Raw genomic sequence first — 19,301 nt, forward strand, 5'->3', positions numbered from 1 at the left:
TATCTGACATAAGTATGACAGTGAAGAGAGAGACAGTGCATATCCACATGCGGCTTGATAGCTTTCCTTATCTGTGGAATGCCTACCATGTGACTTTTAACCCTGACATAGGAATTCCTGTTCTTATTTCAATTAATGAACAATTTTGTGCAGGTTGTACGAGTTGAGCATGAGTTATCTCCCCAACAGTACTGACGGATGCTGAAAGTTTCAGCAATAACATTTGGTTGCATCGACACTCTGGGATGGAGCCTGTCCCTGTTGATTCACTCTTTGCAAGCTCAACCTAAATAAGGCACTAGTGAGATTCCTTTGGATGATGTAACATATTTAGAAAACACTAAGCAAAAACTGTTATTGGTAGCTGTTGCTGCATAGACTTCCCTGGTGGCTAATCTCTCTGGGAATGATTTTGGGACCCTGCACAGTTGTACACTTTGGTGATTCAACCATTGAGCATCTTTGTTTAACGATTTCACTACCGTGCGAATTATAAGGTTATTCTGTAGTATGCAACTACTTGGATTATGTGAGCCAAAGGGTTTAGCAGATGCAACAGATCAGCAAACATCATGGTGAAACCACCGGCATGCAAGAATTATATTGTTGTTGAGAAGTCTTTCGAGGTTTTAAGGACCTGGTTAAGCGTAGCGTTTGCTTATACACTGGTCAATTAAGCTACTTAATAGACAAGATATTCATGTCCATTGATGCACAGCAGCTTTCCTCCCTTCATGTTAACTATTCCTAGATCAAATGACATGGTCTCTTTTAGAACTTTCCAGAATTATTTGCATTTTTAATTTCTAAGTATCAGCTGTAATGGCCTTAGAAGCTGTAGGCATCTATTCAACTGTTGTCCTTGCGCTAGGCTTTGTTCAATCGACAGTCTAGCCTCACACTAAGACAAAAACTTGTTGACATGTGGGCGAAGATAAGAGATCTAGCCGGATGTTAATACCAAATGAAAACAGTTTCGTCATAGCATAGAATTAATCTATTGGGTGATACATTTGTGTGCTTGGCATTCCACCGGACAGCTATAGCATGTCGTATTATATGATTGACTGAAATCCTTGAACTAGTCCTCTAAGCTATGTTAATTTGTTGTTAAGGTATGTCGACTCGCTGCAGTAAGAAGATCGATTCACTATTTATACATAAAGATGAGACAAGCATCAATCATCTCAGATAACCGGTTGACAGCTAGCTTCAAGAGCTGGTAAAATTACTACCTGAAGTTCTACTACTGAAAATTACTCCCTGAACTAATAAGGCTGGCTAGAACCCGAAGACTGTGGAGAAGCTAAATGGGGAAGGCAGGGGAGGGGGTCGGGCTTAGAAAATGAGATACAAGCAATGTCATATGTAGAGCAGAAATATGAAATAGCAACCAACTTTATAAAACCTTAGCTCATAAACCCCCTTTTCATACACTAAAAATAGCTGAACCACATAACGCAAGACTAGGCATTTGAAACAGCCAATCCCTGTCAATATCGCTGTAGTTGTGACAAATTTAGGCTTTTAAAACTAAATCCTGAATCTGCAACTTGTGTTCCTGAAATTGACTTCTACATGAATTCTACCTCAAAGACAATAAACTGATATTTTGAGGCTAGATATAGATTATAAATGTATCAGATAAACTGATACTTTGAGAGTAGATATAGATTATAAATGTACCAGATAAACTGATATTTTGAGGCTAGATATAGATTATAAATGTACCAGATAAACTGATACTTTGAGACTAGATATAGATTATAAATGTACCAGATAAACTGATACTTTGAGACTAGATATAGATTATAAATGTACCAGATAAACTGATACTTTGAGACTAGATATAGATTATAAATGTACCAGATAAACTGATATTTTGAGGCTAGATATAGATTATAAATGTACCAGATAAACTGATACTTTGAGACTAGATATAGATTATAAATGTACCAGATAAACTGATATTTTGAGGCTAGATATAGATTATAAATGTACCAGATAAACTGATACTTTGAGACTAGATATAGATTATAAATGTACCAGATAAACTGATATTTTGAGGCTAGATATAGATTATAAATGTACCAGATAAACTGATACTTTGAGACTAGATATAGATTATAAATGTACCAGATAAACTGATACTTTGAGACTAGATATAGATTATAAATGTACCAGATAAACTGATACTTTGAGACTAGATATAGATTATAAATGTACCAGATAAACTGATATTTTGAGACTAGATATAGATTATAAATGTACCAGATAAACTGATATTTTGAGGCTAGATATAGATTATAAATGTACCAGATAAACTGATACTTTGAGACTAGATATAGATTATAAATGTACCAGATAAACTGATATTTTGAGGCTAGATATAGATTATAAATGTACCAGATAAACTGATACTTTGAGACTAGATATAGATTATAAATGTACCAGATAAACTGATATTTTGAGGCTAGATATAGATTATAAATGTACCAGATAAACTGATACTTTGAGACTAGATATAGATTATAAATGTACCAGATAAACTGATATTTTGAGGCTAGATATAGATTATAAATGTACCAGATAAACTGATACTTTGAGACTAGATATAGATTATAAATGTACCAGATAAACTGATACTTTGAGACTAGATATAGATTATAAATGTATCAGATAAACTGATACTTTGAGACTAGATATAGATTATAAATGTACCAGATAGACTGATATTTTGAGACTAGACACAGATTATAAATGTACCAGATAAACTGATAATTTGAGACTAGATATATATTATAAATGTACCAGATAAACTGATATTTTGAGAGTAGACATAGATTATACATGTATCAGATAAACTGATATTTGGAGACTAGACATAGATTATAAATGTACCAGATAAACTGATATTTTGAGAGTAGACATAGATTATACATGTATCAGATAAACTGATATTTGGAGACTAGATATAGATTATAAATGTACCAGATAAACTGATACTTTGAGACTAGATATAGATTATAAATGTACCAGATAGACTGATATTTTGAGACTAGACACAGATTATAAATGTACCAGATAAACTGATAATTTGAGACTAGATATATATTATAAATGTACCAGATAAACTGATATTTTGAGACTAGATATAGATTATAAATGTATCAGATAAACTGATACTTTGAGACTAGATATAGATTATAAATGTACCAGATAAACTGATACTTTGAGACTAGATATAGATTATAAATGTACCAGATAAACTGATATTTTGAGACTAGACATAGATTATAAATGTACCAGATAGACTGATATTTTGAGAGTAGACACAGATTATAAATGTACCAGATAAACTGATATTTTGAGACGAGATATAGATTATAAATGTACCAGATAAACTGATATTTTGAAACTAGACGTAGATTATAAATGTACCAGATAAACTGATACCTTGAGACTAGACATAGATTATAAATGTACCAGATAAACTGATATTTTGAGACTAAATATAGATTATAAATGTACCAGATAAACTGCTATTTTGAGACTAGATGCCAATAGTGAATGTGCTAGATAAACTGATATTTTGAGACTAGACATCAATAGTGAAGGTGCCAGATAAACTGACAGATAATACTAAAGCACTGATACAGATTAAATCATACTAATGTAACAAATTAGATATGATTGGTAGGTTCCGGCTGTCACAAGACTGTTTGTACACACCCTGCCCTGTGGGATATTGACATAAGAACCTTTACATTAGAATGTCGGCAGAGCCCGTAGTATAAAAGAGAGCGTAGGCATGCGGAATATACAAATAGAAAATTTGTATGTAGCAAGCACTCAGTTCTTCTAACTTAGCATATCATGCTCCACCTTTAAGCCAGCCTTCCCTAACAACAGTCATAGAGGACAGTTTCACCCGACAGACAGTTTAGAATCTTCAGCCAAAAGCACTATTACGAATAATCCAACCAAGGTCCCTCTAGGCACTACATGGAAGCCATTTTACAGTGTTATATAACTAATGCTAACTTAATATTAGACGTAAACGTATAGATTATGGGATGAGAGCTGACAAGCAGCGGATAGAGAACATACCAGCTAGACTTCTCGTCAAAACAAAACTTATGAGTCATAGCGAGTGAGATGCAATAGAGAACCCGATAGCATGAGCGTGTCCAAAGAAGCGGATGAACACACATTACTTGTTTAAGATCATTAGTTACCATTGATTTATGAGCCAAGGTCAATAGAATATTACTAGAAATAATTTCAATTGTTTGTAACAACATCATATATCGCCCAGTCATGTATACTATATGACTGACCTCTCTATTGAACATGCGCAGTTTACATTATGCTATTAGACATAAATTTAACAACCAAAAATTCTTCACTACTAATATCAAACATTCTGAGCAATAATGATAAGGCAACTCCATATTAGCACGTAATAAGAATTGCTCCGGGTTTGTCTTATTGTCCTGGTAAAATGAAGATATATTTATACTAGAAAACTGAACACTGATACAACAAATGTCTGTAAAAATAAGAGTATGCATCACTTCAACATTGTCCTATCACACTTCTCAGGCTTCTCGTATGCGGGATGCTGACAATCCGATTGAAGGCTAAGTCATAAGCATTACCTAATAGCTCTTGTTGACTCACACATTGCTAGTCGAACCACCTCCTAGCTTGGCAACCACCTGCGAGGTAGTGAAAAACGTAAGGTGGAATTTAGCAATTGGTAACACGTCATTGATGACATAGAAATGCATTCATGCAATCACCTGTAGCACCTCTTCACTACGCCGCAACTGACTGGCGGTGAGAAAGTACATCAAATGAATAAACAGACGTGACAAGGAATTTACACATATCTCATCAAAAATATATGACAAATAGTTGGTGAGTGCCAGGCTCAATGTGATATGTCAATTAATACTGATAGTTGACAATAAGATGTTGGGTGTTCAACAAACGCCAGACCTCATGTATTATGTTTGTGTATTCGAACAAAATAGTGTTCACAGATCCTTTGCATTAAAACAGTTAAACAGCGCGGTTAGAGAAACTAAGTTTAAAAACATTAAATAATTTTTGTTGAATGTATTAAAAAATCTATAAATATAAAACACAATGTTTGTCCGTTTTATGTCTCTCAAAATAAAACTGAAAAACTGAAACGAAACTGTAAATATTTAGGCAAATGTAAACATGAATCTTATACAATTTTTTGCAGGAGTTAATTCCGCTATCTTGAGCATCATTGTTATAATCATTGTTATATCAGTGTTTGAAATAATGGTGTAAAATCATTTGAAAATGACACAACAAAAATGTCGCATGGCATATGAGTTGATTGACTTTCACGTACACCTGTTGAAATTCATACAAATTTCAGATTAGTGTTAGTGCTCTTATTTACGCAAACATATTTATGCCTAACAAAGATGTATTCCATGGCAAAGCAGAAAACAAGGTCCAACAACAATTTAAACATAAAGGAGTCTTACCGTTGACACTCCAGGCAGAGCTAACAATGTTCCTATAACTGGTATCCGTTGCAGAAAGTTAAGCGCAACAGGGATAAATCCTCTACAATAATCAGCTTATAATTAGTACAGATATTGTAATTAATACTGAACTTTCAGCTCAATCAATCCTCTCAATCAATCGAACAGAACTCTGATCTCAGACAGTCCTACAGATTTCAGATCTCAGACACTCCTACGGAACTCTGATCTTAGACAGTCCTACAGAATTCTGATCTCAGACAGTCCTACAGATTTCAGATCTCAGACATTCCTATAGAATTCTGATCTCAGATAGTCCTACAGAACTCTGATCTCAGACAGTCCTACAGAACTCTGATCTCAGACAGTCTTATAGAACTCTGATCTCAGACAGTCCTACAGAACTCTGATCTCAGACAGTCCTACAGAACTCTGCGCTTAGACATTCCTACAGAACTCTGATCTCAGACAGTCCTACAGAACTCTGCTCTTAGACAGTCCTATAGAACTCTGATCTCAGACAGTCCTACAGAACTCTGCGCTTAGACATTCCTACAGAACTCTGATCTCAGACAGTCCTACAGAACTCTGATCTCAGACAGTCCTACAGAACTCTGCTCTTAGACAGTCCTATAGAATTCTGATCTCAGACAGTCCTACAGAACTCTGATCTCAAACAGTCCTACAGAACTCTGATCTCAGACAGTCCTACAGAACTCTGCGCTTAGACATTCCTACAGAACTCTGATCTCAGACAGTCCTACAGAACTCTGATCTCAGACAGTCCTACAGAACTCTGCTCTTAGACAGTCCTATAGAACTCTGATCTCAGACAGTCCTACAGAACTCTGCGCTTAGACATTCCTACAGAACTCTGATCTCAGACAGTCCTACAGAACTCTGATTTCAGACAGTCCTACAGAACTCTGATCTCAGACAGTCTTATAGAACTCTGATCTCAGAGAGTCCTACAGAACTCTGCTCTTAGACAGTCCTATAGAACTCTGATCTCAGACAGTCCTACAGAACTCTGCGCTTAGACATTCCTACAGAACTCTGATCTCAGACAGTCCTACAGAACTCTGATCTCAGACAGTCCTACAGAACTCTGATCTCAGACAGTCTTATAGAACTCTGATCTCAGACAGTCCTACAGAACTCTGATCTTTGTCCTTCATGTAGACTTTCATTTCATAAGTAATGAATAAACTAATAATCAAACAAATATCTAACTACCGACAGATGCTGATACTTGATACAAGTACAACCCTTTCTGTCACCTTAGTTTCACCAGCAGAGAATTTTCTCACACCAAAGTAAAAATCAAGTAAGAATGACATTAGTCATATTTACATGCTGAAAAAACCCATCTATAGCAGAGATATATTTTAACCTTCAATATAAGATACTCAAATCTATTTAAAACTAGATGAATGACCAGCGTTGCCCGGGTAATAAAAAAGTCTTTGAACAAAAAATTCATTTTTATTCAACATATAACATTTACCATTCTAACTTTTACACTTCATATCATGGGAAAAGTGTTGTTTGTGCAGTTCAAATGGATTAAGGGAAAAAAAGACAACTGTAAAGGTTTTAAAACTTTTTCAAACAGCTGCAACTTTTAAATTTCATATCATGAAAGAAGTATTTTGTTGAAATAAATTAGGAGTAAAAATAAAACTGTAAAGGTGTTTCAATGTAAACGTGAAATCATTAGCGAGTAATGGCTAAATATAGTCTGTTTTGTTACGATTACAATGAAAAACTAATTGGTATACGATTATATGATTTTAGTTCGCTTCAGCGTTGGCAACACAAGACTAAAATATCGTATAGACGTATAGAGTGGTAAAGAAACCCATATTAATAATATTATCTAATGCAATCACTGCCTGTTACAAATCATCACCACTAAAAATAGCAACAAAACAATATGTTAATCTTAGTAACTATAGTTACCTACAATAACTTTAGTGCATTTTGTAGGTATGATCTGCAAAAAATGTAACATTACAATGTACTACGTGCAGAGTTCTTACCTTCAAAACAGACGTATAACATAACCGCTGAATCTAACTTATATGAATTTAGCTTACTAAAAACATACTTGAGGGATGTTTTAGTATGCATTTTAGTAAACTTCTAACTAAAACTTTATTACATATCTGTTTGAGAAACCGTTTTAACCTTAACGAATGACGCTGAACTGAAATATAATCGCCAAATTTTAATTTCGAGAGAAATTAAAATGGAAAAAAAATTAGCCTTAGTACGGCACGAATGAAAAAGTATCTGTTTCATATAATTAATAGAGTTTCAATTATTATGTCATTTAGCGTAGCCAATCGACAAAAGCTGTATACATGTACAATAAGAGCTATGAATCGTAAGCCTTCGTAGACTGGTGGTTAGATAATCGGACTGCAAACATACGGTTGCAATAATTGTGTGTTCAAATCCAGCAGTCTGCGAGATTTTAATTCCAAAATTTTAGTAGCTATAGCCGGACAGACAAATATCCAAACAGACGACGACAGACAGACGCCGACAAACTGTGAAATTTATATAGATTAAACTACAAGTCAAGTAAACAATGAAAGACGAGCCAACAACATACAGTATGACTCACCCAAACAATAGAAAGAAGCCATAGCATTCAATTATCATTCCAATCACTGGCCATCCCAAAAGGACAACAAATATCCCACCAAAGAAGAAACAAGAGCCACGCCATTTGTGGCTTTGAAAGAAGAATTTGAAGGTTCGATCCAGACCGATGAGAAATGCTAGTCCAGCCAGGAACAGTATCTAAAAAGTATCAAGCATGGGTAAATAAAGGATCGTTAACTTTGAGTTTGGTAAAACCTGTGCAACGATAGCTTCAAAAACCTTGCATGACTTCAGCTGGAAAACAGGAAGAAACTTGAAGTTATCTACCCATGAACAAAAAAGGAAACAATTGATAAAGTAAATAAAAGCAATGATACACTAGAGTGTTGTACTGACTAGACAATTTATGCTGTAAATAAATAGAAAAGCAGCAGCAAGAATAGTAGCAGCTTACAATTTTAGATTAGTTGTTCCTAACCTTGTTGAAGATACTGAAGAATCCAAGTGTCACACACGCACTTATCAAACCTTTTGTAGTTATATATATAAATTACATTTACTGACATAATATATATATATATATATTACATTTACCAGTATTTAATATATAACATTCACAAATATTGTATATGTATTATATCAATAAATGCAATAAAAAGTGCTATCGTTGCCGAAGCCTTGAAAATGCTTCATCGAACTATTTGGATTTGATAGAACAGATATTAAGAACTCTGTTTCAGAGTCAGCTACCCACCACATATGGTTGGTTGACACAAGTATGACTTAGAGCTCTTAGGCAAACAACATACAAACTGTTTTAAAATGCCTCAAGTAGCTGCGGCATATTCCAAGGTACATAGAAACTGCTTACTTACATTTCCTATAGCGAGTAGGCCTTTATCAAAGAGTAGGACAACTCCAAGAAATAGGAAAAGTAGACCAAATCCGGCAAGACCAACACCAATTTCTAAAAACAACTGGGCCAGTTAGACAAACTCTTCATACCGGTAGCTTAGCACTCTGGCAGAAATCTTTGACTATGCAAAGATATGCTGACATGTTCTTCATATGCACAATATACAAAGCGTCTGTCATATCTAATGCGAGAATAGAGAATGAACAACAACAAAACGATACTCTTCCTTTCTTTAGAGAGTAATGGCTGCAGCAAAGCTAGTTCTCCTAAGAGAACACAACTCATAATAAATTCAGCGTTTACATGCTTTGAATGGATTCGGAGTTGCTTGCGGCTGACGACTTTCACTCTACTGTTTCAACAATTCGGAGTTGCACTCTACTGTTTCAACAATTCGGAGTTGCACTCTACTGTTTCAACAATTCGGAGTTGCACTCTACTGTTTCAACAATTCGGAGTCGCACTCTACTGTTTGGAGTTGCACTATGCAGATCTTTCCAAGCTCCACAAAGTATCCCTCAAAATGAAACTTAAAAAGATTTGCCTTTGGGTCAAGGTCACTTTTCAATTCATGCGTAGTCAACTAGTTGCACTAAAAAGAAATTATTTTGCCATCCTTGTATGAACAACCCATCCTTGGCATGGAATGTGAATGTAAAGGCACAAAGTCAAACAGAAACAGAAGTGAGTAGCAGTAGAACATTTTCGTAGCAGAGATCCGCGTGGTTGTGTGCGGAAATTTTTTCATCTCCACCGGCGAGAGCTTAGCCGAGTATTATCAATTTGGATCCACCAGCAGTGAGTGTCTCTATGATGGCAAATGGCACGCCCACAGTGAAGGCCTTTATACAAATTTAGCGAAATGGTGTTGAATGCGTTCGAATTTAAAGTTTGCTGTGATTCAGAGTAGAAGCAACTCCAAACCCATTCGAAGTTTGAAAATGTACAGTATATAACATGCTCACTTTTCCATTCACGATGGTACAAGATATTTATTTTAGTATTCTACTGCATGCACATGATATGATAATGTAAAGCAGCAAAATATCTGCCAGTCCAAGATAAATAAAAAGTTTTTAGCAAATGTTGTGAACATTAGAGACTAAATCCCAAAGAATTGAATCTGATTCGACAAGGCTAGAAACAAACATGGTCGTCAGAATTACGCTGACTGAAAAATATGGTTCCATATTTGTTATTTACCTTCTGCATCAATATTGAGCTGCAGAAGAAGTTGACTAATGGAATGCTACCTACAACAGTGGATTTGTTTTAAAAGATTGTTTAACTACAGCTTGCTTTGGCTTGAGTTAGACCAACCACAGCATGATTAGTATCAAAGATTCATGCTTCTCAAAAGCCACTGGTTGCTATATATAAACGAGCATAAAATATTGATGTTACAAATTTAAAAAATTTCATCAATCGATCTGATCAACTGAACAATTATACTGCACCAACTAGTTATGGATGATTTAAGCATTCACCCATGAAGTTTATCTATGCAGTGCGACCTTGGGTTATGATGACTCAGTTATACAATTTTTTCGCCTTACGATGTAGAAAACGATGTTTTTTCGCCTCTCCATATGCAATATTTTTCGCCATGCGATATCACTAAAGATTTCACCTGAAATTCAAATTTGGCAGTCGGTGTGCTGAATATGTCAAAATAATGAATATGACGATATGCTCCCACAACGCGCAAAAGAGATACGATGCTCAATCTCTCTCAGTTTAGTAGTATTCGTTATTAGTTATAGTGAAAACAAAACCGGAAACGGGTGATAAAAGTTTAGCTGATGAGAAAGTTAAGTTTAGTAAAATAGTTAAAAATTAATACTAAACTTTGCTTGAAGTATGTTTTTAGTAAGCTAAGCTCATTTAACTTAAGTTCAACACTTGTGTTAAACGTCTGCCTCAACGGTAAAAGCTCCCTATGGCACGTACCGCACATAGTACATTGTAACGTTACATTTTGTTGCAGATCACAACCACGAAATACACTAAAATTACTGCAAGTAGGTAACTATAGGTACTAAGGCTAACATATTATTTTGTACTATACGTATATATAAAATTTTAATGATTTTTACCAGAGAGTGTTTGCATTAGATAATTACTATGGGTTTCTATACTCTGATGAAAGAATATCATCTATACGAAGCTTCCTTATAGTAGGCCTAATACAAAAAAAATTGCTGAGATATCACGAAGAGTTAGCAGAAAGTAACACTAGTGGTTTAAAGTTGGTGACAGCCAACAAATGGTCAGCTTATATAGTTATGAGTATATTAATTTTTCTTTGGCATGAATGTAAAAAAACCATTATATGTATTCGATACAGATACTTTTTGCTAGAAATAAGAGCTGCACACTGGGCAGCTGATTGTAATCGCATTATATTTCCCCTAAGATAAATAAGTTATGATAATAGAAAAAACATTGAACTACGTAAAATCCAACTGGATTGACAGTTCAGGTTGACCTCAATCCAACTTTGAAGATATTTTTTAGAACCTGTATAAGCACAAGTATGCCACAGTAATAAGCACAATAACTTACGGTTTAAGCAATTTTTTTTCTATTATTCTCTCATTAATTGTACATGTTATATACAATTTTAACTGAATAAGACTTGGGTTGCAGTTTGCTAATAGGAAAATGGTTTGTGGTTGTGTAATTTAATGGAAAGCATTTTGTGTAGTATTTATCTTATAAGTTGATGCTTAGGCCTACATGACGGCATCATGATTTCTGTAAAAAACTACTATTGATGAAGCCAATTGAGACTGTTATATTCGTTAACAGATATGTTAAACTGTTGATGCAGCTGACATGTTAAAATGAATAAAAAAACATTATCAGAAAACAACTTCATTTAGTGCAACATAATTTGAAACTATTAAACGTAACATACGTAGCCTGTTATCCTAATGTTTAGCTATTTTATATTCAAATCCGTATGCAGCCTAACCTGCTAAATGCTAGTAATGATGGGCTTGAATTGTTGCTTAATTGTTAATAAAAATTCAAAAATAATTTATTTTTGTTTACAAACAAGTCGTTTTTGCTTGAAAACCATTCATTCAAGCTTGTATATCAGTTGACCAATAACATAATTGCATGCTTTTTATAAAAATAATACGACAAATTATTTTACCAAATGAATAAGAAGAAACCATCATCGATTACAAACATACAAAACGTTTTAGTTGGTCATCAACAAAACGGTTTGACCGCCCACAGTTAGGCCTTTGTCGTATACAGCTTGGTCATAAAACAAGTTTTATTCCCTACTTAATACTTTGCATAAACAGAATGCGTAAAAAAGAAACTGTAAAGACAGCTCAACTTCAAGATACTATATGTTATCTCAGTTATATATGAAATTTCAAATCTCCCTCTCTATATACTACATATATATATAATATATTGTCATAAACTACTGCAGACAAAAACATACTTTGAAAATCTGTAACTTGCATCATTTTCAAACCATATATTTAATATTGGTTTGTCGCTTCAGTGATACTTGCTATTAAAAAACCAAATCGTCAAGTAATGTAAATAATAAAACTACGTGGCTGGAACAACTAACAATTACAGAAAGTTTTGAGTCCGTCGAAACTAGTCGCAAGCAATGTACTGTGATTATAGGATTTCATTTGCATTTAACCTGCGTGTATAACTTTTGGACCATGACAAAGTTGTTTGAACTAATGATTGGCCAACCGTAATCGCGATAATTTAAAAGAAACGCAAACCTAACATTAGAGATCAATGTCGAATGAGCATCAAACGTTTACGAGAAATGTGAAATCAAATTTTACTTCGCTATTGGCCTAAACCAGTAGTTACACAGGAAGTTTATAACAATGGCGACTGCAGCGAAAGGACGCGCTTTACCAAAATTGGCAAATCCGCCTACTGTCGACAATAACCTTGACAAGGGCACCGTTGCTGTTTCACCAAAAAAGCGAATTCGTACAAAAAAGAGAGCATCTAAAGCCGAAAATAACGACAATACAAACAATAGCAATTCTGAAAAACAATCTTCCGAAATGACACAAACTCAAAGAAGGAAGAAAAAACCTCAAAATGTTGATGGTTCTTTACCATCTTTACAACATGGACTCAGCCCGACAGAAAGTGGTAGAGATGACGTATGTGATACACAATTAATTACAGTGTATTATTTTAATATTTTGTAATCTGACCCTCATAACTATATCTGCTTTACCTAAAGTAAAAACGAAACATAGTATACGCAATAGAATCTTAGCACTAATAATTTTATGGAAAGTATGGTCAGGCCTTGCTGCTAAAAGTTACAAACACATTCTTAGTAAAGGATTTTGAGCAGTTATTAATCAACGATAAAAATTATTAAAGGAACACTAACCTGAGTTAAGTGTCATTTGACAGATCAATGATTGTTAACAGCCTTTTTGTTTGCAGCAGCTAGAGTAAAACAAGGTGTTGTTGCGAGCCTGAAAGCAATTCAGAAGCCAATATAAATTTATAATGGAAATTCTGAAACTATATGTGAAGAGATGTGTGTCGTACAAAGTTTGGATACACCTGAAATCAACTAAGAGCTTTGCTATGCCTTGCAGTCACCTGAAGAGTGGAACCCAGTAAGCATAAAAGCTCAGAAATTAACTAAACATAAAGAAGCTTTTAAAGTTGTTAAATGAATAAAGTTAAGCTGACACAATATTTAAAAAAGCAGAAATGAAGACATCTATGGCAAGACGTTCACCTAAACTGAGTTTAAGAAAAATATAGATAAGAAAAAGAGATAACTAAGATAAATAAAGTGCCTGGGTAAGACAGTAATAATAATAATTATCTAGATAGGAAGGCAAGATGAATTGTAGAAATTGAATGATTTTTGAAATGAGCCCATGATAACTGAACTTTAAGGGTTGTATGTAGTGTTTAGTATTTTCATAGGCTCAATGTGTATGCCTTGTTTCAGGATACTTTTGAACTCAGCTTGAAACTGCCAAAAACGTCACATATATTGTTTATAATTGATGTTCTGATTATGGAGTAATGTATGGAAGTAGAGTAGTTCTTGCCTTCTCATGGAATTTGGTAGAAAAAAGCAAATTGGCCTCAGTAATGTCAAGTATCAGGTACATGTATATTAATGATAGCTGTAGAATCTCATGTGTGTAACTTAAAATCACTAAGTGTTTAGGATTACTGCAAGTCTTTTAATAATAAGTTAAAAAATCAGGAAGTATGCTACTTCAATTTATTCCTGCTGTAAGCACATACCTACATAATTATATAATCATGGAATTTGTTTCCTAATTAATTTTGCGTCTGAAATTGCTGTCTTGTTTTAGTTACACATTTCTCATCTCTATTAAGTTGTTTATTGAAAATTTCTGTCTTATTCATAATAGAATTGTTACTTATAACAAGTAAGCGGGCTAAATTTAATGCGTATAGACAATGTTGGCATGCCACAACTCTTTCAGTCTGTTGATTTGATATGTTCGATTACGTGTTGTGAGACAACTCACCTACTATGTTGTAAACTGTAGACAGATTATAATTAATATATTTTTCTTACCAGTGATGCCATATAGAGTGGCTGTTAAATAATCATAGTAGCATCATTACATCTGAAGAAGAACAATTTCCTAGTTTTGAGATTTAGTTTGTTTATGTTTTTCATGAAATGGCAGAATTTTTATAGCTCTTTTTATTTAAAAAAAAGCGGAAGAAAGGTGTTGAAGGCCAGACAGCTCACTGATGAGTTCCATCTACTTATTTAGCATGGTTTTAATAAAACGGCTCTAAGTTTTTTATCTTGACAAAAGAACTGTCAAGAAAGTAGATATTCCGTTGAACTGCTTTTGCTAGTGCTAAATTTAAAAAAAAGTTACATATTTAAGCAAAGTCATTGCTTGCGTGCTACTAAAAAGATCCGATTGTAATCTAAGCGGAGTCATCTGCTCTTGTTAAATAAGTACATTGCCACTTGTCACTCTGCAAGCTATGTCCAATAAATAGTGAAGTATTGATGGTAGCACTACGTATGTATACAACTTTTGAAATAAACGTTTGATAATCTTTTTGCACCAGCATAAAGTTTGTATTCATAGCTTACACTGCAACTAAAAATTATTTGATACAGAAAATTGGAGAGATTGGGCAGCAATTAGTTTGTGTAATCAGGCTTTTCTTCTTCTGTTACATTGGCTATCGTAGTGCCAAAACGAAGCAAGCTCCTTAAAGCCTGTTAAATAATATGTTCACTAACACTATGCTGGTAAACAATAAACAATTGCTTCGAAAATATTTGTTTGATTTGTTAACTTTTGTTGAGAAATGGCCACTTAAATTTATAGTTTCACTATGCAATCTCTTTGTATTCAACTTTTTAAAAAGTTTTTTTGAATGGCCTACACATTGTTTAATCAGCGGATGCTAAGATTCAGCATTGGCTCACCAATTTTTCACAACCAGCTGGTGTCTTTACAGAAACTATTTTAATGTTGTAGCTTTCACAGTCTAATGCAACATTAAATGGCTCATCAAAACCACGAAAGAAACGCAAAAGGTATGTAATTCACGTATAATCAAAGTATATTATATATTTATGTGACTAGTTTGTGTCAAATATTTTAGTTTTATGCTTTAGCAGAACTTATAAGCTAAAGCCAAGAATTCAAAACATTACCTGAAAAATTAAATTTTTTTATATATAATAGTAGTTACATTGTATGTGATCAGACATTTACAACATATTAGCTAAGGCATCTTTGAGCAGTTCATTGTCATTTTGCTGGATATTTCAAAACTTGTTCATTTTACATAATCTCCTGTCAACCTGCATGCAGCCTTTTTTCTAACGCGTGCTCGCCTTTGTGAACAAGAATAAAGTGTATAAGCTATGTGAAGGTTGTTGAACGAAAGCAAGCAATGTTGAATGGTTTTGGTACCCTTCTAATGGTACCCTTCTTCTGCTGCAGAAAACCTGCTGCCACCGCACCATCTCCTGGCACCATAGACAGTCTCGGTATAAACTTGGCAGACATCCAAGATGATATTATTGATGAAGCTACTGATGTGGAATCTGACAACGCAGCTCAACCTCCGCACAGAAAGCACATGAAGAGCCAACCTATTGGCAAGCTCTACATCGAACAATCCCGTATGTCTGGAAAGCAATACATTAGCTCATCACAAATTCCAAAAAACCTTTTTCATGACAAAGATCTGGTCTTGGTTAAAAGCGTGTTTGTTCTTCATTACGCGTTGAATAAGCGCATGTGGCTGTATGTTTTTACAGGTGGCGGTTTGTCTCATATTCTGGTGACTTCTCCTTGCTACATCTGAGTTGCAAATATTAGTTCAATTCATGTTTTCAATTCTGCAGATGGATTTAAATCTCAGTCATCACCACACTCAGCGCCATTGCAGAGACACGATCACAAGCCTGCACCAGTTGATAGGCTCACACAGCACCTTTATTTCATAGGCATCGACACTCTTGCTTTATTTCTTCTGTCCTGCTTTCTGTTCCTTGTTCTTCAGCTCATTCACCATTAGCTACCTTCTGATGCTTTTAGGATCTATAATAATATTAATAATAATCATAATGGCTGTGTCAACTGATGGCTGTTATGGTTCAGTTGAATATTTTTAGTTTGACTTAAAAGAATAAAAGGAAACCTGATCATGTAGCGACCATTGGTAGGGCCTGGGTTGAGGTCAATGCATAGATCTAGTACTAGTTGATGTCAATAACAGCTAATGATACTTTTGTTGTTAGCAATGAATGAAATGTTTACAAGCAGTCATTAATGACATTGAATGTATGTAATAACTAGACTACTAGTGAAAACTGCTGCTAGTCAGCTGTAAACATACTCAAGTAGTAATTAGTGACAACTGTCGCAGGTAGCTTAATGTAATTACTACAGGTTACCTGTAGTAGACTATTTGGGCTTCTTGGCATACTTCTAATAGCAAATGTGTCTGTACACTATTATGTTTAAACTTCTCAACATTTCTACATAAGTTATCTTGAACAGGCGGATTCAAATCGGCTGACAAAAAAGTTATTGATGACCTTTACTTGGAAGAGCAGCGGAAAAAAGAGAACATGGAGGATGAAGAGGCTGCTTACCCTACCAAACTCTCTTCCATTGGCTTTGCTCTCATCAGTATTCAGGTCATCAAGACATTTGCTCACTTTTGCATGGGTAAGTATGCATAGGAAGAAAACATAGGTTTTGAAGTGAACAGACCTTTAATGATAACAACAACCTCAATTTGTCAGTAATTGTATGATTGTTATTAGAAGCTTGAATTTTTGCTATATAATATGGATTATACCACCTTGCTGACCTTCTAACTTACTCTTCACTTTAAAGCCAACATATCGACTCTTTTGCAACTTTGGTTACAAATTTCAGCTATAATCTAGCTAAAAAATTATTTCTCATGTTGGTTGAATATTTATTTTACAGGTATTTTGGCAGGGTTGGCAACTTGGCAGACATTTTATGCCTTTTCTCTGAGCACAATAGAAGACACTGAGCCCTTCCTAAAGGTCTACCAATTTATGAGCATTCCCATCAACTGTGTCTTCTACATCCTCATCGTCTTCTGTACCGTTGCCACTTTTGACAGGTTTGTCTGGCACAGCTATTGCTAGTTTCCAGGACTGAATACATCAACTGCCCAAAGTTAATCAACTTACTGATACACGTCTCAACGCTTTCAACCGTTTAGTCAGAAGTCTTAGCATGCAGTACTATTTCACATTACTTGAATTATTTTCTTCCTTTTACAAATTGCCTTATGCAGGCTGGATCTACGTTTACTTTTTTTTACCGTTTGACGTTTTCAATTTTTAGAAATCCAAGCTGAAAATTTGGAAACACTGCAATTTTGTGCATCGTACAGCTAGGCAACATTATCATGTCTTGTTTGTCATTGAATGGAAATCATTGGAGCTGCCTGGATAAGTCAGGCAGACAGTAATGATAAATTTGTGTCTCTAACATCAAAGGGTCTGTTGAATTACACTACCCGACAAAATAGTTGGGATGCAATCAGCAATTCATGATTTTCAGCTTTGGACATGAATAACTTTCAAATTTATACAGGTGGATGCCCAAAACTATATATATTCTGATTCCATATACTGTTAAAAATCTCATGAGTTATATCGTTTTTTGGTCATTAGACACCATTTAAGAGAGCATATTCACAACTACCACCAATTGTCACATTTTTAATAGAAACACTCTGATTGGAACTCCATAATATTTCTTTTTTCTGAAGGTTTGAACAACTTTTTGTACTATGGTGGCCCCTTAAGGAACTGTACATTCAGAAGATTTTTATATTTGGTAGGCCCTCTGCTGGAAATTATTTGCTAGCAGCACCTGGGCATGCTTTTAAGCAATTGTGTAATACTATAATTTTATGTATTGAATGTTGTTTGCTTGGCAGATATGATGTATCCAAGGTGACAAAACCATGCCTACTCAAGGCCTGTACTTTGCAGTCAGGTGCTGTTACAGCGCTGCTATACACAACAGCGCTTTGTATAAACGTGTCAATGGCTCCTATAGATGACAGACTAGGCCCAAGGACTAATGGTACTACAGACTCTATCCGTGAATTCACTAAGGATGTATGTAACTCACCTCCTATCTGTTCTCTTTCTTCATATCTGGCTTTAATAAAAAACAAGTACAGCACATCTCGTATTTGCCAGTTGGTTTACCTATTAGCTATTTTGCTGAAACATCGTGATAGCATCATATTTCTAGAACCATGGCATTGATTATTTTTGAATTTTTGTGTTCACTAAATTCAAGCATTTAAGTGACTATACGCAATAGTATGCTTTGTTATTCTTGAGATATGACTGGTCTTGCCTCACCCAGAAATATTGCCACAATGATTGTTATGAATATCATCCATGGAAATTTAAATGGTGCTATCACAATGGGGCTATCACAATGAGCGTCACTATCTAAAACTAATTTTATGAATTATACACAGGAGGAGGTCAAAGAACTCAACACATGGAGGATTCTCTCACTAGTCCGTACCTTGCTAGTAGGACTTGCATGGTTCATTATTGCCCTGCGGCCAAGCACTGACAGACTCACTAAGAACATCGGAGAGTCTGAGTTGAACTGGGATGGCAAGGAGATCTCATAGCTCCACACAAGCTTTGAAAACATTACCGTCCA

General features: G+C 34.8%; 2 protein-coding genes across 2 annotated transcripts; one reads left to right on the top strand and one right to left on the bottom strand.

Moving 5' to 3' along the window:
• Positions 1–4,269: 4,269 nt before the first annotated feature.
• Positions 4,270–12,665, bottom strand: LOC137393512 (vesicle transport protein GOT1B-like). Its single transcript, XM_068080090.1, has 5 exons — positions 12,527–12,665; positions 9,020–9,111; positions 8,164–8,342; positions 5,532–5,613; positions 4,270–4,721 (listed from the first exon to the last, which is right to left on the bottom strand). Exons 1-5 carry the CDS (start codon positions 12,549–12,551, stop codon positions 4,680–4,682), a joined length of 420 nt encoding a protein of 139 aa, XP_067936191.1. The 5' UTR covers positions 12,552–12,665; the 3' UTR covers positions 4,270–4,679.
• Positions 12,666–12,956: 291 nt separating this feature from the next.
• Positions 12,957–19,301, top strand: LOC137395280 (transmembrane protein 237-like). The gene is made up of 7 exons (XM_068082154.1): positions 12,957–13,226; positions 15,585–15,643; positions 16,056–16,237; positions 17,121–17,291; positions 17,559–17,721; positions 18,550–18,733; positions 19,108–19,301. The coding sequence occupies exons 1-7, from the start codon at positions 13,125–13,127 to the stop codon at positions 19,267–19,269; spliced, it is 1,023 nt and encodes a 340-aa protein (XP_067938255.1). The 5' UTR covers positions 12,957–13,124; the 3' UTR covers positions 19,270–19,301.

The sequence above is a fragment of the Watersipora subatra genome, chromosome 4 (assembly GCF_963576615.1).
Source record: "Watersipora subatra chromosome 4, tzWatSuba1.1, whole genome shotgun sequence".
NCBI classification, from domain to species: Eukaryota; Metazoa; Bryozoa; class Gymnolaemata; order Cheilostomatida; family Watersiporidae; genus Watersipora; species Watersipora subatra.

What these genes read in the sequence shown, in the direction of transcription:
- LOC137393512 (XM_068080090.1), bottom strand. Translation starts at nt 12,551, where the DNA reads ATGATGCAAGTTACAGATTTTCAAA. An exon ending in GCAAGTTACAGATTTTCAAA is followed by an intron (nt 9,112 to 12,526) that starts GTATGTTTTTGT and finishes AGTTGTTTTTAG; the next exon opens with AAATTGGTGTTGGTCTTGCC. An exon ending in GCCTACTCGCTATAGGAAAT is followed by an intron (nt 8,343 to 9,019) that starts GTAAGTAAGCAG and finishes GATACTTTTTAG; the next exon opens with ATACTGTTCCTGGCTGGACT.
- LOC137395280 (XM_068082154.1), top strand. Translation starts at nt 13,125, where the DNA reads ATGACACAAACTCAAAGAAGGAAGAAAAAACCTCAAAATGTTGATGGT. An exon ending in CCACGAAAGAAACGCAAAAG is followed by an intron (nt 15,644 to 16,055) that starts GTATGTAATTCA and finishes CTTCTGCTGCAG; the next exon opens with AAAACCTGCTGCCACCGCAC. An exon ending in ATTTGCTCACTTTTGCATGG is followed by an intron (nt 17,292 to 17,558) that starts GTAAGTATGCAT and finishes TTTATTTTACAG; the next exon opens with GTATTTTGGCAGGGTTGGCA.